General features: G+C 45.6%; 1 protein-coding gene and 6 non-coding genes across 15 annotated transcripts; 6 read left to right on the top strand and 1 right to left on the bottom strand.

Annotated features, from left to right (window-relative positions):
• Positions 1-130: 130 nt before the first annotated feature.
• Positions 131-8,604, top strand: HMGN4 (high mobility group nucleosomal binding domain 4). Of its 9 annotated transcripts, XM_028107414.2 has the most exons (5): positions 653-780; positions 2,281-2,409; positions 4,202-4,246; positions 4,367-4,502; positions 6,852-8,604. In XM_028107414.2, exon 5 carries the CDS (start codon positions 6,938-6,940, stop codon positions 7,208-7,210), a length of 273 nt encoding a protein of 90 aa, XP_027963215.1. In that variant the 5' UTR covers positions 653-780; positions 2,281-2,409; positions 4,202-4,246; positions 4,367-4,502; positions 6,852-6,937; the 3' UTR covers positions 7,211-8,604. The 9 variants fall into 9 exon arrangements, with proteins under 9 accessions (XP_027963224.1, XP_027963215.1, XP_027963218.1 ...); XM_028107417.2 differs by lacking the exon at positions 4,367-4,502; XM_028107416.2 differs by lacking the exon at positions 2,281-2,409.
• TRNAV-CAC (transfer RNA valine (anticodon CAC)) lies at positions 315-387 on the top strand. The gene has a single exon. It is a non-coding gene; the product is annotated as a tRNA-Val (tRNA).
• A 5,898-nt stretch (positions 8,605-14,502) lies between the features above and the next one.
• Positions 14,503-14,575, bottom strand: TRNAK-UUU (transfer RNA lysine (anticodon UUU)). The gene has a single exon. It is a non-coding gene; the product is annotated as a tRNA-Lys (tRNA).
• Positions 14,576-16,457: 1,882 nt separating this feature from the next.
• TRNAA-CGC (transfer RNA alanine (anticodon CGC)) lies at positions 16,458-16,529 on the top strand. Its single transcript has one exon. It is a non-coding gene; the product is annotated as a tRNA-Ala (tRNA).
• A 526-nt stretch (positions 16,530-17,055) lies between these two features.
• Positions 17,056-17,129, top strand: TRNAI-AAU (transfer RNA isoleucine (anticodon AAU)). Its single transcript has one exon. It is a non-coding gene; the product is annotated as a tRNA-Ile (tRNA).
• A 1,024-nt stretch (positions 17,130-18,153) lies between these two features.
• On the top strand, positions 18,154-18,225 carry TRNAP-AGG (transfer RNA proline (anticodon AGG)). The gene has a single exon. It is a non-coding gene; the product is annotated as a tRNA-Pro (tRNA).
• An 870-nt stretch (positions 18,226-19,095) lies between these two features.
• TRNAK-CUU (transfer RNA lysine (anticodon CUU)) lies at positions 19,096-19,168 on the top strand. Its single transcript has one exon. It is a non-coding gene; the product is annotated as a tRNA-Lys (tRNA).
• Positions 19,169-24,521: the final 5,353 nt, after the last annotated feature.

Genomic DNA, 24,521 nt, shown 5'->3' on the forward strand with positions numbered 1-24,521 from the left:
CATCACTCCTCTGCAGAGCGGGTTCCGCGTCTCGCCCCGCGGAATGTGCGCGGTCCCGGGGCACGCCCATGGCGACCGAGTTTCGTAAAGATTGAAGTCTTCCTATTGTTTTCCTGCATCTGGCCATTTTAAGGATGTGGCTTCAGGTCTGTACACTGCAAGGGTCTGGTCTGCGCTTCCCAATGGCGAGTTTGGTGTGAGCGCTCGCGGGGCCCGGAGCCATGCACCTAGAAACCACGGTCATCCTCATCTGCGAGGGTGGAAGGGCGTGTTCTGCAGGGGAACTGCCTTCTGGGGCAAGCTTTCGCTGTCGCGTTTCCGTAGTGTAGTGGTTATCACGTTCGCCTCACACGCGAAAGGTCCCCGGTTCGAAACCGGGCGGAAACAGGCGCCCTCCCCGTTTTGCAACTAATTCCTTAAAATTTTGTCTTAGCCTTTAAAAAAAAAACATATCGCGTCTTCATAAACACGCTCCCCGCCTTCTGTGGTCTTGTGGCCAGGCCGTGGTGCGGGGGCGGCGCCGCCCGAGGTGGGTCGGGGTCCGGCGGCCCGGGCGGCGGCCTGACGTATCGCGAGGGGAGAAGCGGCTCTCCCCCGCTCCGACGCGAGGCGGCCGGCCGCCCGCAGCCCCGGAAGCGGTTCCTCGCCGCCCGCCGCCTTCCTGTTCCCGGCAGGGCCCGCTGCGCGCGTCTCCCCTCGGCCCCACGGCCCGCGCCGGCCCTGCCCCAGCCGAGGGCACCCGCGCGGCCCTGGCCGCAGCTGGACGGCCGCGGGACTCGGGTAAGCAGCGGAGGCCTGAGCGCGCGCCTCCCGACCGCGGGGTGGTCGGGCCGCCCCGCGCCCCGCGTGCTGGGGACCCTCCGGCCGTCGGGCCGGGCCGCGGGGAGGGCCGCCGCCCGGCGCGCCTCTGCAGAGGAGCGGTCCCGCTGGCGGCCCGGAGCGCGACCCTCGGGGCGAGGCGCCCGCAGCGCCGCGGAGCCCGGAGACGCCCGGGCAGAGGCGGGGCGGCGACGAGCGCGGTGGGGGGAAGCGGGCGGGCGGGCGGGCGGGCCCGGCCTGGGCGCGGCCTCTCCCTCCGCTCGGCCCCGCTCCGTGAGGCCTCCCTTCGGGAGGGCCCGCCGGGCGGACGCCGAAGGCCCGAGGCGGGCTGCGCTCTGGCCGCCTGCGCTCCCCGCCGAAAGGAGGGAGACGATCCCGAAGTTGAGAAGCGGACCAACTGTGCGTTCCGCGTGTTGCCGCGAAGCTTGGGAAAAGTCCCCGGCAGCCCCTGTTGAAAATCGGGTCTTGAGCCCGGGTGTGTGGCCCCTGGCCTCCGGCCGACACACGGCCTGCGTCCATGTTAACTGGGATCCGTCGGGCTTTTCCTGGCGCAGAAGTCTTGGTAGTCCACCTGCCAGCCTCGGGGAGAGCCTCGGGATTTCCTTCTTAGATGTGTTGTCACGACTACTCCTACTTTTATTGTTTCTATTTCTGCTGCTGCAACTACTACTTTTAGGGGTTAGCCAAGCCTAGTCTCTCAGACCCCGTTGCTCTCAGACCCCTGAAACGACTGTTTCAGGGATGTGATGTTTTTACGGCCATGAGAAAAGAAAGGGCGATCTTTACCTAATGAGCTGTTTTTCTTTCTCTTTCTCTCCGCAGCTCCCTCTTCCTCCATTTTCATACCTTCTCAGAAAAGCCCTTGCTTTTATCATCTTATTAATTCCCTTGTTAGCAAGGTAGTAATCAGCTTTGGTATGTGCTCAGTAGAAATGTATCTAAGACACTTTCGTTTGAAATCTCTTCTGTACCGCCCAGAAATACGAGTGAGTTACCGTGGTGCCCTGAAAGGAGGCAGGGGTCTCAGGGGCCTGGGGGGTGTTGGGAGATGTGTCCCCTCCCGTCGCTCTGTGATGCCAGTGGGCAGGAGTCCTTTAGCTGGGAAACCGAGTGTGCCCAAGCCAACCAGTTGCAGGGGGGTGACGGTTTCATTGAAAGCCTCTGACTCTCTGCTTCTCTTCGAATCAGGTGTTTTCTGGCAAAATGCGGAAGGAGCCCTACCCTTTCAGACACTCTGCCTTTCTCACCTTCTTCTACCACCCTTCCCTCCCCCAGTCTCCCTCAATGCCAAATGGCAGCTCAGGCTGCCCACCTTGGCTGACAGATCCTTTGGAAGGTGGAGAGCAAGCGGGCCCCAGAGAGTGGCTGACGCCATGTGAGCCCTTGGTCCTGGGGCAGACTGCACCTTACCTACGATCTTTTATTTTATTTTGTGATAGCCTTTATCGTCTCTTTCCTAAGCTTGGCGTTAGCAGCCTTCTCCCAGACCTTCCCTCCAACCCCAAGGCACGAAGAGAAGAAGGTGGCCTTCTGACTTTGGGGTGGGATTGAGACCAGAACCCAAGTTAGAACTGTCTCCCAGAAATCCAGGTCAGTAACAGTCAAGGGAGCAAAAGGATGCTGCTAAAATGTGCCTTGTACCTGTTTGCTGGGAATGGGGTGGGGTGTATAGGATGAGGTAGGATTTGCTCCATGGACACCGGAGACAGGCTTATAATGAAAGAGAAAAAAAATATGGGGAGGGGATTTTGAGAGCTATGCAAAACCGCAAAATGAATCGAATCCAAGATGTGTTGTAGGTCACTAAGGTCTTTACACTCCTCCCTCCTGTGGTAGTTTGCTAGGGCTGCCATAACAAAATGCCACTGACTGCATGTCAAGAACAACAGGAATTTATTTTGTCACAGTTCTAAAGGCTGGAAGTCCAGCATCAAGATGGTGGCAGGTTTGGTTTCTTCTGAGGCCTCTCTCCTTAGCTCACAGATGGTCACCTTCTTGCTACCTCTTCACAGGGCCACCCCTGTGTGTTGTCTGTGCCCTCATCTATTCTTATATTGGATTAGGACCCACCCACATGACCTCATTTTTCCTTGACTACCTTTTTAAGGGCCCCATCTCCAAATACAGTCACAGTCTGAGGTCCTCGGGGTTAGGACTTCAACCTATGAATTTGGGTGGCGGTGGGGGGGGGGCAAATTCAGCTCACTTCTGGGGACGAAGATCTATGTATTATATATATTATTGACTGAGTTTGGAGATCTCCCAGCAGTTAACCTCGCAGAAGACTATAGTACACCTGCATCTCCTCATTGTTTTCATCATTTGCATATTTCCGTTGCAGATGAGACAGACTATTTGCTTTTTATTTGACTTTTAGGTTTTTAAAGCCACTTCTACCAGTTAAACTTCGTGGGTCTGCTTCTAATGAAAATATGCAAGTCTTCATAGCTAACAAAAGTATTGTTTAAAAAGGATGGAGCAGATGTTCCCTCTCCCCTGAGGCTGCTGAGGGAGAGGTACCTTTCCACATTATAGAACAAGCAATCTGCTTAAATGAAGAGTTAAATTGTGAGCTTTCACAAGATTTTCGGCCCGATTCTTTGCAATGCAAGGATGAATGATTCAACACTTTTACTATTTTGTTTGTTCTGTTCTCTGTTAATATACTTCTGTCCTTGGAAGTGTTATTTTAACAAAGGGGAATTGTTAAATTCCTAAAACTTTAAAAATTGTTGCCATGTCATGATAATTTCTTGCCCTGGTGATAGCCCTGAAAGTCCTTTCTCTGTATTCCCAAAGTTATAAAATTACTTATATGATTTATCTGCCAGGTCATAATATTTCTTTTCTCTCACATGCATGATAGAGTGTTTATAATCCTATGACTTCTCTATTTTATTACCTAACAAATTATTTCCTCTTTTTTTAATTCTTAAAATCTCTGTATATTTTTAATTGGTAGACTTTATTTCTTTAAGGCCAGTTTCAGTTTTTCAGATAAGTTGAGCAGAAAGTAGTTTCTCCTATTATTAAACTTTCTCTTATTAATGACAACTTGCATTGGTGAGGTACATTTGTTACAATTGATGAGCCAGTGTTTCCACATTATTCTTAATTGAAGTCCATTGTTTATTTTAGGCTTCACTCTTCGTATACAGTTGAGTTTTGCTAAATGCATAAGGTCATGTATCCACAATTATAGTGCATACAGAATAGTTTCATTGTCCGGTACTCCACCTCCAATAATTTCTTTTCAGTTAACGCCACTGTGTGGTGAGAACGCTGTCTTCCCCATCCCTCTTTGGCCTTCACGGAAATGAAATGACTTTTTATCCCACTGGCCCTTTTTCCTTATTTGTGTATCTGTCTCCTGATTTGTAAGGTCTCTGGAGAGTCAGCCCGAGGTCTCCTGATAAGCTTCCTAAAGGTGAGTTTCAAGGAACTAATCCATATTCGTATACTCAGATACAGCATCCGGCCAGCGGCCTGTTTTCCTTGAATTTATCTTTATTGTTACCTGCTGTGTTTCGGCCTTTGACATGTGGAGATCATGGCCCCCCTGCTTGGGATGGACTGCAAGGGATCTAACATGAAGAAGACAGCCCAGGAAACAGACTGTGAGCATTCCCACACCAGGACGTGGGCTAAGAAACACAGTTTTGGAGTGAGATGGAAGGAGAATGGTATGGAGTGTCCATTCTTTAGGGAAGTGTGTCCTAGAACAAAAGCTCACCCTTTGGTTTCCTCTCTCATTCTCTGGTAACAAAAAGGCCTCTAAGAGTATATGCAGAAGGTTTAGAGTGACATTTTCATTTTTTATTCAAGTTGGCACACTTTTGAGAGTGAGTGGGAGCATTATTAATAGTTCTACCCGGGCAACAGGTATAAACCATGTCACGCTAACACTAGGCAAGTGATTTTCATGCCATAAAATATCTCTCAACGTTGGTTCCTTCATTTTAAGAGCAGCTGTCTTTTCCTACCTGTTCCCTTCTGGGCACACCTTTACCATACCCAGAGTTGACCTATGTGATATCTGGTGTCCTCAATTACTTTCTTTAAAAATTATTTTCTTTATTGTGTCAGAATTTGGATTTAAAAAAAAAAAGCCTTTTGTTGTGTAAGGATTGTTCACACATTTCTTTAGTGGTACATTTGGGAGAGACAAAAAAGAATAAATTAGGCATAAATTCATGTAATGTCTAGGGAAGCGTGTCCTTGGGAGAGGGCAGGTTGAGTCTACTGGATCATTTGAACTACAGCGCATGTCTGTGGTAACAGGGACTTTTCAGTTCTCAGGCATTTAGGATATTTAGAGGCAAGGGAAGAGAAGAATCCAGCTAATTTCACATTAGCTTTTCAGTGAATTGCTTTCAGCATGAGAATAGAAGTGTTTCTCTTCTCAATTTCCATCTGTTCGCAAAATTTCTTACAAGGTACCAAGAGAAAAATACACACTGATTCAAGGCACTTTGCTTCTCCTTTCTTCTTTATACTAACACACTTTTCCCTCTATTACACAAGAAGAAAGGAGAAAAATGCAAAATTTCCAGTAATTCTAGTCATGGTGAAAAATTGGGGAGAAAAATAGATAATTTGATGTTTTAGCACCACGTATAGGTGGATAAAAATCAAAACCAAGTTTGCTCAAGGATCATGTATCTACATAGTGAGGTCCAGCAAAAACAAAACAGAGCAAAATAAGACTCTGGAGGAATTTAGGAATGAGAGAATAATTTTTTTTTTCTTAAAATAAAATATTGTGGAGTGGGACAGGGCATAGGATTACAGAATTCCCCGGAAAATGTTTTCAAGGGTGGGGCAGAGATGTAGCTAGTCTTGGCCTAAAGCCTTAAGAAAGTTCACACAGTGCTTGTGAATGCCAGCCATCGGCCCAGGTCCTAATTACCCAAACTCAAAATAAATCACTTTCCATTCTGTGTATCCCTAAATCTGTGCTTTGGGCTACGTACTTTTTTAAAGTAGTTTTTTATTAATTCTTGAGCAGAGACATCTGTGTAGAATCTAGAGAATAGTATGTCAGCTATGTCCCCCCTCCTCCCCACCCCCCCCTCCATTCAAGGGAGAAAATGCTACCCCCCCCATCCCTTTCCTTGGACCCTCTTACCCTCTCCAACCACCATCCCTTTCTCAGCCCCCTTTTATGTGACTACTGTCCCGATTTTTATCTTTATCCCTTGTTTGTTTGTTTTTTTTTTTTTTTAGTTTTACTACATGCTTGTAGCCTAAACATGTCGTTTACTTTTATACTTGTAAGTGGATCTGTACTGTACATATTTTCCAACCTGTCGTTTTTACTCAACAGTATGTTCTTGAGATTCATCCGTGTTTTTGCATGTTGCTGTAATCTATTCATTTCTGCTACTGAATAGCATTCCCTTGCAGAGATGCTACTAAACCTATTTATTCTATTATTGAAGGCCAGTGGGTGGTGTCGGGTTTTGAAATTACAGAGTCACCAGAAACATTCTCGCAGGGATTTCCTCTGCACATCTCCCAAGAATTCCTCTAGGGAAATACCCAGAAGTGAAATTGCTTTTCAGAATGTTTTCAAATTTAATACACTAATTTATACACACAGAAACACACGTCCCAGCAATGTATAGTGTTTCAATTGTTGCACATCTGCTGAGCCCTTGATTTTGTCAGACAATTTAGTTTCCACCAATTTGATGGTTGTAAAGTGTTAGTATGCGTTTGTCATATTACTGATGTGGTTGAGCATACTTTTATATGCTTATTCACCACTTATACTTCTAAGAAGTACTCATTAACGCTTTTGCTTGTTTTAAAATGTTCCTTTTGTTCTTTTCTCATGGATCTGTAGAAATTCTTTATATATGCTGGATTCAAATCCCTTGTCACTTATATGTGTTATGAGTGTCTTTGCCCAGCTTGTGACTTACCTTTCTACTTTTTTATACTATCTTTGATCTGCACAAATTATTCATTTTATTGTAGTTAAATTTGTCATTTCCCGTTATGGTTGACACTTTTTGTGTTTGTTAAAGAAATCTTTCTAGAAGCAGTGTGAGGAAGACAGAAACCGTCCCCCTCCCTGGACTGGCCAAGCCACCGGCCCAGCGCTGCTACCACCATGCCCAAGAGAAAGGCAAAAGGCGACGCTAAAGGTGACAAAGGGAAGGTGAAGGATGAGCCACAGAGGAGATCGGCACGCTTGTCTGCTAAACCGGCTCCTCCAAAACCAGAACCCCGGCCCAAAAAGGCCCCTGCGAAGAAAGGAGAGAAGCTGCCCAAAGGGAGAAAGGGAAAAGCGGATGGTGGCAAGGAGGGGAACAACGCTGCAAAGAACCTAGATGCTTCCACAGTCCAGCCACAGAAAGCAGAAGGCAGTGGGGATGCCAAGTGAAGGGTACTCTTTTTGATAGCTCTGTACTTCTAGAGACTCTACTGTTCGAAATACTATTTTTCTTTAATCAAGTTTTATAAAAATGTAGAATTTGGGTTTGCTTTTGTTTTTTCCCCCCAAACTTATGTTGTTAGCATACAAGACACATTGTTGTTTTTTGTGGTAAGTGCAAATACCACTAATAGAATGTCTCAGAAGCTGGACTGAAATGGGGAAGATGGGATCTTCTGTCCTTGTTTTTGAAGATTATTCTTGGCTCCCAGGAGAGATTCTCTGACTTTCACACATGTCAGCCGCTTTGGCTTAGAAGCCTTACAGCATAGAGAAGCAAAACTTCATGTCTTCTTTCCTGATGCCATCAGCATATACTTGACTTCCTGAAATAGTTGTGATGTGGCCTTGGCCCCCCTAAAATCCTGTGTCGGGTAACAATACCCAGGCTTTCTGTTGATAACATCGAGATGGTGTAGCCCTAAAGAGCCAAGATTCCTGTTTGTAGTTGCTGGATCATCCCATTGATAAGAGTTTTTAGTCCCTTTCTTCCATGTCCGAGTTGACCTGTGAAAGATCTTACATGCCTCTTGTGAAATACCCACCCCTTCTGAGAACTCCGCCTTTTCAAAACAGCAACAGAAGACTGTTGACTTTTGGGGAAGGGGAGTTTGAAAGTTGTAAAACGTTATGGATTGTCAACTATGTCCTCCTGGAAGTAACTGGTTTTGAAAAGTATCTGATAAAGCTGAATACAAATTGGCTTGGTGGTAGGGGGATCATTTCCTACCCAAAGTCATAGAGATATTCTTTACTGCATTGTAAACATTTTATAGTCTTTTCACATTTGTCTTTAGTCTGCTCTGAACTGATTTTTGTGAAAAGTAGGAGATAGAAGTTCAATATAATATTTTTTCCATGTGGGTAAGTGGTGGTTGTCCCAGCACCATCCTCTGAATACTTAATTCTTTCCCACTGACCTATAACACCAGCTCTTTCATAAATAAAGTCTCTCTGTGTGGGTGGGTCTGTTGATGATTTCTGTTCTGACTCACTGGTCAGTTTGTCTAACCTTGTGGCAGTACTATACAACCCTGAGTACTACAACTTTAGAAAACAGTCTTGATATCTCAGGACAAATCCCACCTCCAAAAAAATTACCACCGAATTTTTCTTCCTCGGGAGTGTCTTGGCTATTAGCCATTTGCTCTTCTGTACAACTTTTGAATTGGATTGACCAGTTCTAAAACAAAACAAAAATGTTGGAATTTTTATTGGATTTGTATTGAATTTGTAGACTAAATACAATGTTGAGTCTTCCAATCCATGAACATGATATACTTCTCCATTTATTTAGCCTTTTTAAATGTCTTTCAATAAAGTTTTATAATTTTCTCCATAAATGTCTTTTGTCAGTATTTCCTAGGGACTTTATGCTTTTTGACGCTATTCTTACGGTATATTTTTGGTTACTGCATTTTCTGTTTTTAGCTAAAGTTGATGTTTATACCTATCAACCTTGCTAAACTCTCATTAATAAGTCTGCATGTTCTTTTGGGTTTTCTACATAGGTAAACCGTGTATTGTATATGTGCAGACAATTGTGTTGCCACACAGTTTTATTCCCATGTTTACTCTTTCTAATGCTAGGCATTGTCCAAGTGCTGGGGGCACAGCAGTGAAAAAACAAACTCTCTGCTTTCACCAAGCTTATATTCCAGTTGGGCCTGGGGGAAGAATTAGAAAATACACAGATTTATGTGAGGAGGGGCCTTAAGTAAACAAGTAAAAGTGGGTGCTATTTCGATAGGGTGGTTAGGGAAGTCCTCCATGATGAAATGGCATTTGAGCAGAGAACTTAATGAAATAAAGGAACAAAAGATGTCAGTATGTGGCAAAAGCACTCCAGCAGACAGGAGGTGAAAATGTGTTTGGCTGTTTGGCTTGTTGAGGAAGAACAAGGAAGCAGAAGTGACTAAATTGGAAAGAAGATGGATAAAGGTGATAGTTGATATGATTGCAGAGATAGCCAGGGGCCAGGAAATGGAAGACTCTCCAAGCCGGAAGTTTTCTCTGAAAGTGACAGGATACAATTAGAGTTCCCAACAGAGAGCATCATCTAAGCGTTGGGGTTGGGAGTGGGCAATAGGCTGTCAAGGGAGGGCAAGAGTTGAAGGAGGAAGACCAATTAGCTGAACTGCAAGAAATTCTACTTTATCATGCTGTATTGCTGTCCTTCCCTCTGTTCAACTATTCCCACCCCATTGTCTTTGGTAAACAGCAAACATGTATCTGTGCTTTCTCTTTGCTAAGCCACGGGTCAGGAACAAAGAAAAACACTACCTGTCCTCAGAGGCCGAAGTCAAATGCAATAAAGTCACCACACAGTACTGTGCTTAGTGTGGTGGTAACACTGCAGGAGCCCTGCCCCTGATGCCAGAGCATAAAGGGGTTTTAGGGAGAACTTCCTGGGTCATTTTGACACCGAAGCAGCAAAATGAAAACAGGAGGAGCTGGTCAAGCAAGGAAGGAGTGGGGGAAAGCCTTCTAGTAAGAGTAGTAACATATGCAAAGATATTAAGAGAATATGGTGCATAGTAGAAGTTCAATAAATTGTTGAATAAAAAAATGATTTAAATGCATAACCAAATTCTAGTAGGTTTTTGTTTTTGTTTTACAATAATAAGGTATTTCTTAAGTGGTCATTGTTTGCCAATGGGTTTGGCATTGGCCAAAAGAAACCGGGTTTCTTTTATTGTGCGCCCTGAAGGCTGGGTTTCTCTTCTTTCTTTTACCGGGGCCGGAAGCAGGGTTTCCCGCCTTTTCTTCCCACTAGCTCAGGGCTTTCCCGTCGTGGCGCCGCCACCGTGGGCCTGTCGGGTGGGATCCGGCCTCTCGTGGATGCTGCCAGCACAGGCCTTCCCCACAGCGGGCCGCGGCCGCCTCCTTGCGGGCCTCCGGGCATCCCGTCAGGGCCTCACTGCCTACTCTAAAAGCGCCATCCTCAGCAGTGCTCACAGTGATCTCTGCAACACCGGCGCCAGGCCGCCTCAGCACCGTGCACGGCTCTGCACGTGGCTCGGCCACGTGGAACCCGAAGGCCCACCCGCATCCGCCCGGGGCGCGGCCGGAAGAAGCACTTCCGGCCCTTCTAGGCCCTTGGGAGGCCTCAGCTCTCGGTGTCCCGGGCCCCTACCCAGGAGCGCGGCGGCCTGACTCCAGCTGGGTAAGGGAGGCTGGGGCAGTGAGGCGCCTTCGCTGTGTTGCTGCTCAGACCCCTCGCAGCCTTGCTCGGGCTGGGGGTTCCGGGCGCTCACCCCAAGTCCCCTTCGGTGAGGGGCTTGTCGGAACCCCATGTCTCTTGGTGTGCGGCCTCTGCATCTGTTCGTTTCCCCGGGGGCCTCTGGCCTCATGATGCAGCCCGTGGAGCCCTTCTCAAGATTATAGTCTAAAAAGCCGTAAAAAATACACAGAATGACCAAAAAAAAAAAAAAAAAAAAAAGCCAATTATACCACAAAACAGTTACCAAACAAGTAAAGTACATTGCGTTAACGTATTGAATATTAAAGGACAAGACCCGTCTTGGGACCCCCGTAATGCCGAACGAGGAAGAACGAGGTACTGCTGTGATTTGAGGCGGGGGTCGGGAGCGAACGGCCAAGAACGAATTCTTGAGACGTTTTCGGTTCAAAAAGGTGTTTTTATTATAGCACAGGGACGGGACCCGTGGGCAGGAAGAGCTGCAGCTGTGATTTTGAGGAGAGACTGATGATAGGCTTTTAAGTTTGTGGAGGGAGGGAAGGTAGACAGTTGCAGGGATTTCTGTCTGCTGAGAGCAGGGTCCCCAAGCCCTTGGAGGTCTGGCTCTTGTTAAGATAAGGTAGCTTTAGGTTCTTAATAAGGCAGCCCTGAGTTCCTTGAGGGATGTCAGGCTCTGCGTGTCTCAGGTGTTTATCAGTGGGCTGCGGGTTGTAAGGAGATTTAATTTAAGCTGCATCTTTGTTCTCCTCATCAGTGCGAAAATGTCTGATTGTCCTTGGTGACAAAAACACAGGGTCTTCTGACTGTAGTTTGTTCCCTACATTCGTCCGTGAAGGGTATGCCAGATTTCAGTTCAAGGTTAGAGATTTTGAAGATGGAGCTAGTTTTCCCATCCAAGTTCACCAGTCCTCAAGTTAAGACTCCCTGCAGAGGTGCTGACCACAGTGTCGGGATCGTTGAGCGCCCCCCTCCTCCCAGAGACGGAGATATTGGTGACTTAACTGTTAATTTTCTTGTTCCTGGTGACATTTCTTATAGGTGGCCATGAGGAAGTTTTGAGAGAGCACAAAAATAAATCAGAATTTACCCCTTCATTTGGTCATTTTTTAAATTTATTTTTTTCTGAGGTACAGTTGACATGTAATGTATTAGTTTCAACTGTACAACATAATGACCCGGTATTTGTGTACATTGTGAAATGATCACCACAATGTCTGGTGAACATCTGTCACTTTACATAGTGCCAAAAAAATTTTTCTGTGTGATGAGAACTTTCCAGATTTACTGTCTTAGCAACTTTCAAATATGTAACACAGTATTGTTAACTATATTAATTTTAGTTACTTATATATATAACTAAACATATAATATGTACTAAATATATAACATATCTATATTTACTTATACGTATGAATTCACTTAGATATGAGTGCTAAAGAATGCTGTCCACACCCTTCCTTCCCTGAAGGAAGAGGAGAGCGTGGGGTTGATGAGTGCCAGGAAATGCCAAGGGTCTGAAACTTTACCCAGCTTGCAAGCTAAACTTGCCACACACAGTTTCACGGATGCTGGTGTAACTCACAAGACTCCTGGGTTACGGACAATGGAAAGTCTATTATTCTAGTAATAGCGATAGCCAGACTCTCAGCATTTTTTCTCTGGTTCCCTGGCTCTAGTTCTCAGAGAGCAAAACCACGACATCTGTACATGCAGTGGGTTCTAAGAGAGAAACCCTAAACAATGGATCTCTATTCTTTTATAATGAGCAGTAAGCATGCCTGCCCATCACTCTGGAGAGACTCTCTTCCAGGAGTGTTTGCTATATAAGTATCCTTGAAAAGAAAATCCGGAACAAAGAGCTCTTAGAACCTTGCTTAGCAATACATGCAGAAATGTGAGAGATTCGTGAAGGATTATGTCCCAACAATGAGTTGCTGTCACTCATTGAAGTTTTTTTGTTTTGTTTTCTTTCTTTCATTCTTCTTCTTCTTCTTCTTCTTCTTCTTCTTCTTCTTCTTCTTCTTCTTTCTTTTTAAAGAAGCATGGCCTGGGAAATTTAAATCTCAATATTTGCCTAAACTCACTTGCCCAATAGAAGGGTAAATGACCCAGGGAAACTTCTAGTAGCTTTTTCCTCTGGGCACCCACCTCAAGGTAGCTGGGTTTCTTGAGTGGTGGGTGCCAGCCACACATTTGGCTTTGTCTGGTAAAGCAAATGATTAGCACTAGTTAATGGAGGTTAATGGAGACAGGTTTAGAGATCGGGACAATAGTGTAGAATGTAAATACAATGTGTCTGTTTCCTTAAAGCAGTGCCATGTTTTAATGATCTAATATATATGTCCCTTGCCTCCTGGAATTGGAGTAATATTCTTGGCAAGTCTGTCAGTCAACCAGTTGCAACCAGGTGGACTCCTGTTGTTGGAGTGCAGATAACAGCGCAGTAGGGCTGGGGTTCAGCCCATTAGGATCCAGAATGGAAAAGTGGAAATGGTTGTCGTCTCCTTCTGTCTCACGCTTCCCCTCAAGACTGAGAAAAGAAAGGGAGTCTTTTAACTCTCATCTAACTATGCACACTGATATATTGGTAAGCCCTTTGTCGTCTTGAACAGTGTAGCCGCTCACCATTGATTATTTTACTGCTTAGCACACTCTCTGAGACCATGTTGGGATCATTTTGGAATCAATATTCAATTTTGTGACTCCCTCCCACTGCTTGTTTTTAAAAGGTTGTGAAAGACAGTTGCCCTGTTCTGTTTAATTAAAGTTAATGGAGGTTTCTTTCCTTTCGAAAAAAGCTCTGAGCATTGTAAAGAAACCATGGGGTCACAACCCAAGTGGACTGCCTAACAGGCAGGAAAAGCTTTCATGAAGTGATGGGCGCTTCAAGAAGATACTGTTCCCGTGACTCTAATAGCAGTAACAGTCATGATCACATTGGGTTACTTCTGCAGTTTGGGTTCTTTTTTCCTGCAAAATGCTATCCTGTCTCTGAGGATTGAGCTCAAGGCCCTCATATTATGAGGCCGACATGCTGCCTACTGTGGCAACAAGGCAACTGACAAGGGTGTTCTGTCTTTTTTTCTCAGAGGTTTTGTAGCTACTTTGATGATTTTTCATAGTAGCGTAAAATCCACTTTCTCTGTTATCTTCTGGATCCAGTAGGATGAAAATTCTGCTTCGGGCAATGACCAAAAGAAGTCTCAGTCAAGGGCTGCCACGTCCTGTTTCTTCAGTGGTTCCTAGCAGGGCAGAGACGGTGTTGGTACCAGTGTGCTCAGGGGACTTGAGGTTTTGGGTCACTCTAAGAAGGGGACTGGGATTTAGGGGAAGGGGCAGGGCAGGCAGGTAACTCGGCACAGGACCCCATCACGCTGTACTCTATGTTACATTGCATCTTTATGATGGCTCTAAACCCAGTGTTTCCCAATGAGGGGCATGTGAAATCAATTTAATGGTGAGTAGCTCCCAGCCCGGTAAAGAATAGGATGGAATCTGAAACATCACAGTGCAATGCATGTGTGGGAGTAAGTGGTAATTCAGGCAATTTTGTTCCTGCTACATTTGTGTGTCTGGGTCCAGATGTAAACTCAAGTTCAAACTGGCCATGGCCAAAAAAGTTTGGAAGCCACTGCCCCTGGCCCTGAGCTCGAAGTGCTGACACCATGACCCCTGTGGTTTAACGTGGGCATCCCCAGGGCTGAGCAAAGCAGAGGATCGGAAAGGAGAGCCTACTCCAGTGTAGGGCAGAGGGAGCAGTTCTATGTTTTTGTGGGTTTTCAAATAAGAGTTTGACTTTTTGATAATTTGTGCCCATTGTTACTTGTGCTCTAGACGAAATGTTTTGTGCGCTGCGGCTTCTAGCCACCTTACTAAAAGGCCCTTCTGTTTTCTGAACAGGTCCTAGGTTATGATATCTATGCCGTGCTTGGGATCCCTTCTTATTTTTTAGTGAAATCAGCCTGTGATTTGAGATTATCCTCTTTCCTGTTACTATTTACTGGGTTAAAAATCAGGAAAAAGGAAAGGAAAGCGTCAACGCCCGAACAGGGACTTGAACCCTGGACCCTCAGATTAAAAGTCTGATGCTCTACCGACTGAGCTATCCGGGCTCACAGGAGATCCCTCTGGCACATCAACTGTAGTTGATTTATCTACAAACTTGAAATTTTACAAGTTTGACAGGATTCTGGTGCAGAACTGCTCATTCAAAAAATGCTTGTAAATACACTAATCAGCATAGAAACTCAGCCACAAGGAAGGTCTTCTTTAATACCAAGATCTAACCGTATATTAAATATAATAATGCCCCAAATTGTTTTTCTGTATAACTATACACTATATGTACAGATCGATACTCTATGTAGAGATATATACTGTACCGTATAGAATTCAGCGCAGTCAAGAACTACAGAATGCTGGCCTTCAGTTCCTAGGCTTCCCAGAGACATATCTCAAATATTCTACATTTGGGCTCAAATAGAGCACTTTCAAAAGGAAGCTGATCCATTGCTGGTGCTTCTGAGGTTTTAGGCAGCACTTTGGACTCCTGAGTATGGGTCGAGAAACAGGAAGCGGTTTGATTTTTTGCTGGGTCTCAGCTGCCTTTATTTATTTATTAATCTTTTTATTTAAATAAACTTTTAATTTTTGAGTAATTTTAGATTTACCAAATTGCAAAAATATACAGAGTTCCCATATACCCAGTGTCCTTGGTTGTTCACATCTTAAGTCACGTATGCATTTTAAGAAAAGTAATTAGAATACTGTGCACATGTAAATATGTGTGCATTTCTTAGCTTAGAAAGATAATTACCAACATTCATTTGTCCCCCCAGGGTCCTATCTCTTCATCTTCCCAGATAAACACTGTCTTGAATTTGGGGTTTATTTTCCATCTGCTATTCTTTATAATTTGGCATCTATTACGGTGTTTCTAAGTTTCTGAACAATATACTGTGGAAACTTCCATGATAAAATTCAAACTTAAGGATTTATTAAAAAAAAAACACAAAACCAATCTCAGGTTTATTTAGGGATCTCTGTTTACATAATCATCTTCTCAATCGGTGTCCTTCTGTACCAGCACATTTTGGGCATGAGATTCTACTGATCACTGAACGCATGCCCTGTAAACACTAGGGCCACCTAACGTTTGCAGGGCTGGGACCAAGGGTCCAAAGGAAAGCAGGAGGCCTGCTGCTGACCCACTCCCTCCTCTTCCCAGCCCTGTGCTCCAGAGACTGCATCCTTCTGGAAGCCCATTTAAGGCTTTGGGCTGCGAATTCTGGATCCTGGGAGTGGACTAGAGGGCAGTGGGGTAACTAACACATCCCAGTTTTAGCACTGGACTCCCTGAGTCCCAAGGCAAACTGTGACCCTGGAAGACCTTCTGCTCCATGTGGGTGAGAGCCCCCTGTGTTACTAGGATCCGTTTTATCTAGGTGCAAGACTTTTCTTAGGTTGTTAATTCTTCAGCCAATTTATCTTCAAGTAAAAAATTATCCCATGTTCTGAGACACTTCCCATCAGTTCTCTTCTACTTTTCTCTCAATTCAACTGCAATTTTCCAGTGATCTTATCAGCCTGTAGTCAGGCTAACATGGCTGCAGTACCCCTCACTTGTCTTAAAAGAAAAAAAGGAAAGAAAGAAGCTTTTTATTTTATTTTCAAATTTTTATTTAAATTTGAGTTAGATAACATATAGTGAGAAAGAAGCTTTTAAAGTAGAGTCCCCCTCTCCTTTTTCTCATCAGATTTTTAGGTATTTGGTTCCATCCTTTGGTCTCTGGCTTAAGTGCTTGACAAGGGTCCGATGGCTGGAAGACTTACTCTACTTGGAACACTAATGTGATCCCTTTAACCATTTCATGATTTTGCTGAATAAGCAAAGGAAAATTTAACTTCAGTGTTCCGAAAAGTCCTCTCTTTGCTGGGGACAAAAATAGGATTCAAAGAACTGGGAAGAGTTATCAAGAAGAGTATGGTAGGGTTGGGGATGTAGCTCAGTGGTAGAGCGCATGCTTCGCATGTATGAGGCCCCGGGTTCGATCCCCGGCATCTCCAAACCGTTTTCTCTACGCAATCAGTAACTATTTTTTAAATCGTGGAATCATTAAACTTCGTATCCTCCTCTTCATCAATTTCCTGCGGTGTTCTTGTACCCACTGCACTTAGAATTGTGTATGTAGAGAGGGAAACAGAATTCCAAGATACTGGAGGATACCTTTATCTGAAACCAATAAAACTGGAAACGTGGATAAAAACACCTGAGAGATGGCCGAAGCAGAGCAGCCTGGAAATCAGCCCAGGACCCATTAATGACAGGCTGTTTGTAGTATCTGGCTGGCCTTCAAAGGCAGAGATAATCTTGGCCTGAAAATACAGAGAGGGGATAAGGGCGTATTGCTAGAGCCTCGTTGCTGCGTCATGGCACGAAAAAAAATAGGACAAGTGTTGGGAAAAGGACGAAGCCTAGCTCGGTGGGAGCAAAGTCAGCAGCTCGGATACCCCATGCAGCTTGCGGAGTTAAAAAGCAACAATAACAAGAATACCTTCTTATCAAGACTTTGGAAGGCCCTTCCTCGCAGTTGGCCGGTTAGCTCAGTTGGTTAGAGCGTGGTGCTAATAACGCCAAGGTCGCGGGTTCGATCCCCGTACGGGCCACGTGCTTCGTTTTCCATCGCCTTGAGCAATAGCTGTGGCTCTTGGGTGGAAAAGGAGGGTCACCGTCTGAGGTCAGACAGCCCGCCGTGTCCCTACGAGCAACGTTTTGCCACGAGTCCAGACCATCCTAGGAGAGCTCCGAGAACCCTGTTGGCAAGCCAGCGTGCTCGGAAAGTTTGCCCGGAGAAGCAGAAGAGCCGCAGGTCTCCTTAGGGGTGATTAAATTCCTTAGAAAGCCTGTCGTTTGTGCAGTGTCCCAACACTGCCCCTCGAAATAGCCCGGAAACAGGAGTGAGAAGAGAAGGCGGGGCTCGTTTGCTGACTGCTCGGCTGAGGGTTCGGGTTCGGGTTCGGGTCCAGCAGCACGCCGGGCAGGGGAGGAATCCGTCTAGACGCAAGCATGTTCGCGGGGAAGGAAGGACTCAGCCCTCTCGCCGCGGTCCGACGCCGCAGCCCCGCTGTTCCGGCCGTTTCCCGTGTCAGCCTCATTTTCCACCGAAGCCGGCTCTCGGCTCCCTAACTCTGTGTCCCCGTCTTCCTGGCACAGCTGATTTCCTTTCTTCATTCCCGACCCCCCGCTTTCGGTCTCGTTGAGGGGCTCCCACGCGTCCGCTCTGGGCGTGGAGAACCCCGGGATCCCGCCGACAGCCCGCCGGGGGTCGGGGCGTGCGAGCGGCCGGCCTGGCTCGCGCTGCGGGGCTCGGGGGGCCGCTCCCGCCTCGACCCCGCGCGCCGACTCCGGGCAGGGGGCGAGGAGCACCGGCTTCTGCTGTTTGGACGGCCGCCGCCGCTGTCTCGGCCTTTGCGGAGCAAGTGAGGCTTCCTACGCCCCTTACGAGGACTGGGTCACGAGAAAAGCCGGGGAAGTGCTGGGAGCCCCGTTTTCCCGGTTTTAACAATAGAAAGGAGGGAGGGAGAGTCAAAGTAAAGGTCGGTTATAGTTATATGCACCTAAACATGAATGAAATACAAATAAGAAATTTACTAAATATTTAACATATTCAGAGAGAAAGCCGGCACGCCTGGCTCGTTGGTCTAGGGGTATGATTCTCGCTTAGGGTGCGAGAGGTCCCGGGTTCAAATCCCGGACGAGCCCGCGTTTTGGTGCTCACTCAATTTTTACTAACTCACCGTTAAACTCACACAACACAAACGCATACAGCTTCCCCCCCGTTCACTTGCTACACCTTCCTGTGGGAATGCGTAGGCTGCACACGCGCTCGATCCCAGTAACATGGCAACTCTTACTCGAAAGAAGCAAGCACTTTTCAATTTTACCTTTTATCACGCGTCCCATCAACTCTAAAGTGATTCTTGCAAAGGCTGATGTTTCTGGTTCTTCTAGACATTCCAACTCCACGGTTGTGATGGTGTGAAACTATGGGAAGACGCTGGTCACGTCTCAATTCAATGTCATCCACCATTCATGCATCACTTTTTTATGGAAAAATAAAACAGTGAACTGTAGATTTGGAGTTTTGGCAATCTTTGCGCAAGAGATTTCGGCTTTCCACGTTAGTATAGCGTTGACTATTTCCCCATCTTTCAGGAGATTGGGGTTCTGCTTCCTTACTGGAAAGGGGCTCTTTCTCTCGCCTCCTGCAGATACTGTTGGTACACTCATTAAGCACATATTTGTTTAGCAGCTATTATGTTTAATGAACTTCTGCAGTCAGTGGTAGACAAAACATAAAAAAAAATCATTGGATCCCGTATTTCAGGGTTTGTTAAATATTTTATATTAAAATGAATTTGCACCTCCCCTCCCTTTTCTGTGTGTGTAAGCTTTGATGGTGGAGAAGTACAAAAAAATTCAGATAATGCTTATATGCTTTGCTTTTCATGTCATCCTCCTTATAAGACAAAAAGAAAAAATTTAGACAAAATCTGGAATCCCGCATTCCTAGCGGGTTCAAGAAGAATTTGTATGTCCTCATAATAAATTGGGGGAAGGTTTTTCTTAACTGCCCGGCTAGCTCAGTCGGTAGAGCATGAGACTCTTAATCTCAGGGTCGTGGGTTCGAGCCCCACGTTGGGCGACTCTTTTTACTTTCTCTTCCAGTGCTTTTTGTTAACTGAATTTCTGCACATTCAGAAACAACGTCCCACACCGCTATCAAACAAGAGGAATTTTGGAGATCAACACTTTTAAGGAATGGAAATTCGGAATCACGGTGAGTGGCCACGGCTCACGGGCTCCGCTGAGCTACTCCGACCTGCTCTCTTAAAAATTGCAGAGTATAGGCTGGTCGCCCCCTGGCGGGAATGCGTTTTTATGGCTTATTAGAAATTTTAATACTACAAGTCTGTGGTAGGCCACGGGCTCTGTATGTTTAAACTCCTCGGCTGATTTGAAGCACCACCCCCCACGAAAAAGGGTTTAGGATATAGGGGGAGAAGGATGCAGAGATGTCGGAAAAGGTAAAGTCTGAAGGTGGAGAAAACAATTCAAACACAGGGAGCAGTTTCATGGGCAGCAAATGTCCACGCAGAGTTTTGAGAATGGCGGCTCCACTTTCTGGCCCAAGCAAGTGTCATTTTTTTCTTTTCTTTTCTTTTCTTTCTTTCTTTTTTTTTTTTTCCTTAATTTTTTGGGGGGTTTGTTTCAGAGGTAGAATTTAGTGATTCATCAGTTGCATGTAACATCCAGTGCTCATCACATCACTCACTTACTCCATCCCCCCACCCCTCTCCCCTCCAGCCACCCTCAGTTTGGTTTCCTAGAGTTAAGAGTCTTTTATGGTTTATCTCCCTCTCTGATTTCGTCTTATTTTATCGGAAGATGAATTTTCTATTACCACTACCTCACACACCTGTTCGGTTCCTGTTCACCCACACCTAGACGGCAAAACGTACCTTCTAAAAGATAATGCTGTTTCCAAACTTCCTTCCCTTCATATATGACAAATGGAAGAACCAAACAACCCACAACACATTGCAATTGCCTACAAAATAAAATCTAAAGATTTAGGCTTGTTTTTCAAAATCCAAACTGCATTTCTGCCTCTAACTCGTCTGAACTCTCCACCCTCTCGAAAAAACCTCCCTGTCCAGCCACCGGTGTTCGTTCACCTCCTGCCTACCGTGTACCCTTTTTGCTCCTACAAACCGATGCCAGTTGTGGACGAGGGCAGCTCAGCTCTGCGCATGCGCACTCCTAACCCAGCGAGGCGTGGATTTTGCTATTACTGAGTGGCTTGAAAATCATTCCCATGGTCAAATTGACCAAGACTTTTTTGTGAGATTTCCCTGTCCCTCTGTGAAAATTCCACCAGGTCTGTCTTCTTTTATCATTCCTTTCGAGCTTTCCTGGGTTCACTAGCATTTATTGACAAAAAACCCATGGCCACAATAGAGAAAGCACACACCTGCATACCTCTTCATTGATTCTAAAAGCACAGTTAGCCAGATGAGGTCCTCTCTCTTCGCTAACATTGTTCTAATGTTCTCTTCAGGCCTCGGGACAGTCCAATGGAAATGCTCTAACTTGGGAATCCAAATCTGGCTCTGCAGGTGAATCACCTGGCGAGCTTCAAAAATTTGATTCCTGGGCCCCATCTCAGCCCTCATGAAGCTGAATCTCTGATGGTTTAGAAACCAGTGCTTTTGAGGTGGTTCTTTCTATTCTAACATGCTGGATATGGCAGGTTGGCTGCCTCGTCAGGCTAGAATTCCATGGGGAGCCAATATCTTACAGGAGACACTGAATCTAGATGTGTAGCTTTTGGGTTCACAAACTTGATGTTATGGGTTTTTCTGCCTCTCTCTCTCCCTCCCTCTTCCCAGTTCAGAGAAACTCTGGAGGGATGACGTCCTGATGACCCAAATGAAACAAACTCAGCCATTTATTCATCCCACACAGGTAATGACCACTCCTATGTGTCAGTCATTGTTTTGGGTGTTCGGGATTTATCAGTGAACGAACAAAGATCCCTGCCCGTTTCATTCTTTGGAAGGAGGCAGACAACAACAAATAAACATACAAGTCAACTAAACTTGATGTTAGATTGTGGTCAGAGTGCCGGACACTGGAGAGGCATGTTGCAGTAGCAAACAGGGTTGTCGGGTTAGGCGTCCTGAAGGTGACATCCGAGCACAGAGGAGCCACGACGTTGTTTTCACAAGTTTCTAAATAGAGGAATCAGGCAGAGCTGAAGGCAACTGCATGTCTGCAGTAGGGTGGCTAGGACAGAATGTTTGACGAGAAAGGAGTAGGGGGTGGAGGTAAAAACATGACATGGGAGGCCTCACAGGCTTTGTAAGGGCTTTGAACTGGGTGAGACAGGAAGTCTCTGAAGTTTCTGTGCAGAAGAGTAACAGGATCTAATCTACCTTTTAAAGGGTACTCTGGCTGTTGAGTTGAGAACAGATCTTAAGGGGACAGTGGTAGAAACAAGGACACCTGTTAGGAGGCTCCTGGTGACCAAAAGTGTCAAGTCAGACCAGAGTGGTCACAGGGCAGGAGTGGGGAAGTGACCGGACTTCTGGGTATACCTGGAAGGCTGTCCGAGGGCCTGCCTGGTGGCCGTGAAGGACAGTCAAGAATCACTTGAAGTCGGAGTGCCAGCTTCATAAACTTGGGCCAAGAAACAAACTTAGGTGGCCCAGGGTGTGTGTGTTTTATAACTGCCCTCAAATTTGGGAAGATAATATTCATATGAAAGGTTGGCTAGTGTATAATCAGAGCAAAAGGAGTTAGATGCTAACATTATTTATGTTGTTGTGAACACCTGATATTTCTTGCCGTCTGCCCCCTCCCCCCACCCAGGCTGCCTTGAACCCTGGAATATCCACACCACATGGAGATGCCCACTTCTGGGCACAATGGCGTCACCACAAATTACCACTCTCCATCCTCTCCCAACCAAACCTTCCTTTTTTCTTTACCCAGGAGCCTGAATATTGTCATTAATAGATCACTTGCCCCTTGTGAGGTTATATTTAGTTCTGAAACTCTTCTGTATTTTCCCTGTTTAGATCAGTCACACCTGTAAGTCAGGCACAGGGAATCACATGATTTAAACTAGGTGGACTCCCTAGTGCTTGGAGTTATTGTCATTATATACACAATGAAACCAAGAATCACGAATCAATATAAAATGCATGAACAAGAAGTAACTTTCCTAGAAGGGTACACTGAACCTTGACTGTTTTCCAAGTCTCCTTTAACAAGGCAAAGAATCTTTCAAATCAACCGATGAACACAGTTATAGTAAGCACCTTTCTCGTGTTGGATACTTAAAATGAAAACACACACACAACATGGTCCACGCCTTCAAGAAGGCTGTCTTCCACCTGGTGGGTGAATGTATCTGATTCGATAAGAATTAAATCCTCAGCTGTGTTTTAACTGTCTGGCCCTAGGAAATGCAGGGACTTGGTGTGACTGATTTAAAAATAGGTGATGGTGACAGGATTGGATAGTTAAGAAATCACCAGCATTTACCAAGTAAAATCAAAGGAACAAAGACCTTCTATCTGATTCATATACTCTACCTACTAGACAGAACAACCACTGAGGATTTCCAGACCACATGTTGTGGATATTAAGAAGCCCCAAGTCTTATTGTAAAGCCTGAAGTCCCTTTCCTCACCCTATAGCCTCTGCTTGATGTTTGGATTTCTGGGGTGCCAGGAGAACTATAATGGGTTATCCTGGGTAGAACAAGTATTACTAGGTATTAATAAACCACATATCCTCTGTCCATGAACTTACTGGATTTCTGGCTTATAAACATCTTTTGGGTTGCTTGGAACAGATGGATTTTTCCTGTTTCTACAGCCCCTTGGCTATATTACTAAACCTGAGTTGACATATTTAAAAATTAAATTTCTGAACCTAAGACCTGCGGCATCAACTCCAAGGCCAAGGCTGTCCCTGAGCGTGGTCCTGAGCACCATCTAACCTAACTCCTTTGAAATAACATTTTAACTGCAAAGGTGTCCTTGATGAAAGGAGGTTAGAAAGGGCCTGGGCCGGGGGGGGGGGAGGTATCTTACTATGCAAGGGCTGCCAAAACAAAACACTATCCACTGGGGGGCTTAAACAACAGAGATTAATTTTTTCAGTTCTTGAGGTTGAGAAGTCCAAGATCAAGGTGCCAGCCGATTCAGCTTCTGGTAAGAACTCTGTTCTTGGTTCGCAGAAGGCTGCATTCTCATTGTGTCCTCACATGGAAGAGAGGGGGTGAGCTCTCTTCGTGTAAGGGCACTAATCCTAATGCATCAGGGCTCCACCCTTATGACCTCATTTAACTTCAATTATTTCCTTATTCCAAATACAGACACACTGGGGGTTCAGTGTAAACTTTAGTAAAGCTTTAACATATGAATTGGGGGATGGGGGGTGACACAATTCAGTCCATAGCAGGGGGACCAAAAAAAAAAAAAAAAAAAAATCCCACCCAAAACACAAGGTGACATTTGGAATTCAGAAACTTTTCCGGCACATGGTAAGTACTCAAATATTTGTTGAAGGAATGATTTAGCTGCATTGTCTTTATGACGCTCAACATAATCTTTTATACATATAACACTGTATAATAAATAGTGCTGAATTAACTAAAAAGCCATCTTACAGGGGCTTTTCTTCAGGACAGGTAATCTGAAAGTAGAATGCACAGACTCTGTTCACAACTAGAGCTTGAATGGTACTGGACTGAGCCAGGGATGAATAAAAAAAAGCCAGATGTCAGTAATTTGAGGGGCTGCCGGCCAGGCTGTGTAAGCCTAGAGATAAATCTGAACTGGGAGGTCAGTCTCTGAAAAAAAAGCAAAGGGAGACAAAAGCACAAGGTTGTGAACCTAAGGTTCTAGTTTCCCGTTTAGGGAAGGAGATCAACAGCAATCCGTGCAGCCTAGTGTGCTTCGGGAAGCCTCGGGTAGGTGAGCGGGGTGAAGAAGGAAGGCAGGGGCCTAATCCTCTGGGCAGGGCACACTTGGAAACCTGTTAGAGGCCGGGCCATAGGTCAAGGAGAAAGGAAGTACCTACTCGAGGGGCTCTCGGCACCAGTGCCCGGGAGGACAACCGCCCAGGCATTCCGGGAACAAAAGACGGTACCATTTTCTGAACAGCAGATAAACAGGAAAACGTAACGAATGACCTCAGCCATTTTCAGAGACCTTCTGCGCACATGACTGCATTCCAGGGTAGAGCCTCTGGGAAAGAAGCCTCAACTGTCCTGTAACAAAGAACAAGGAAACCAATCCATTCGCGTTGCAGTGTCAAGATCAAATTAACGTTCTTTCTTTCCAGCCTGTCACACGCCAGTCTCATTAGGGATAAAGCACCGCCCCCGTTGCTTAACGCTTCTGCGAATAATCCCAGGATCCGAGTGGAAGAAATAGTATCCAAGAAAGTTCACTATGTCTGGGAAGGTCCCTCCATAGGTA

Source organism: Eumetopias jubatus, unplaced genomic scaffold (assembly GCF_037043125.1).
Source record: "Eumetopias jubatus isolate StellerSeaLion01/CBP00866 unplaced genomic scaffold, mEumJub1_p1.0 scaffold_6, whole genome shotgun sequence".
Classification (NCBI taxonomy): domain Eukaryota; kingdom Metazoa; phylum Chordata; class Mammalia; order Carnivora; family Otariidae; genus Eumetopias; species Eumetopias jubatus.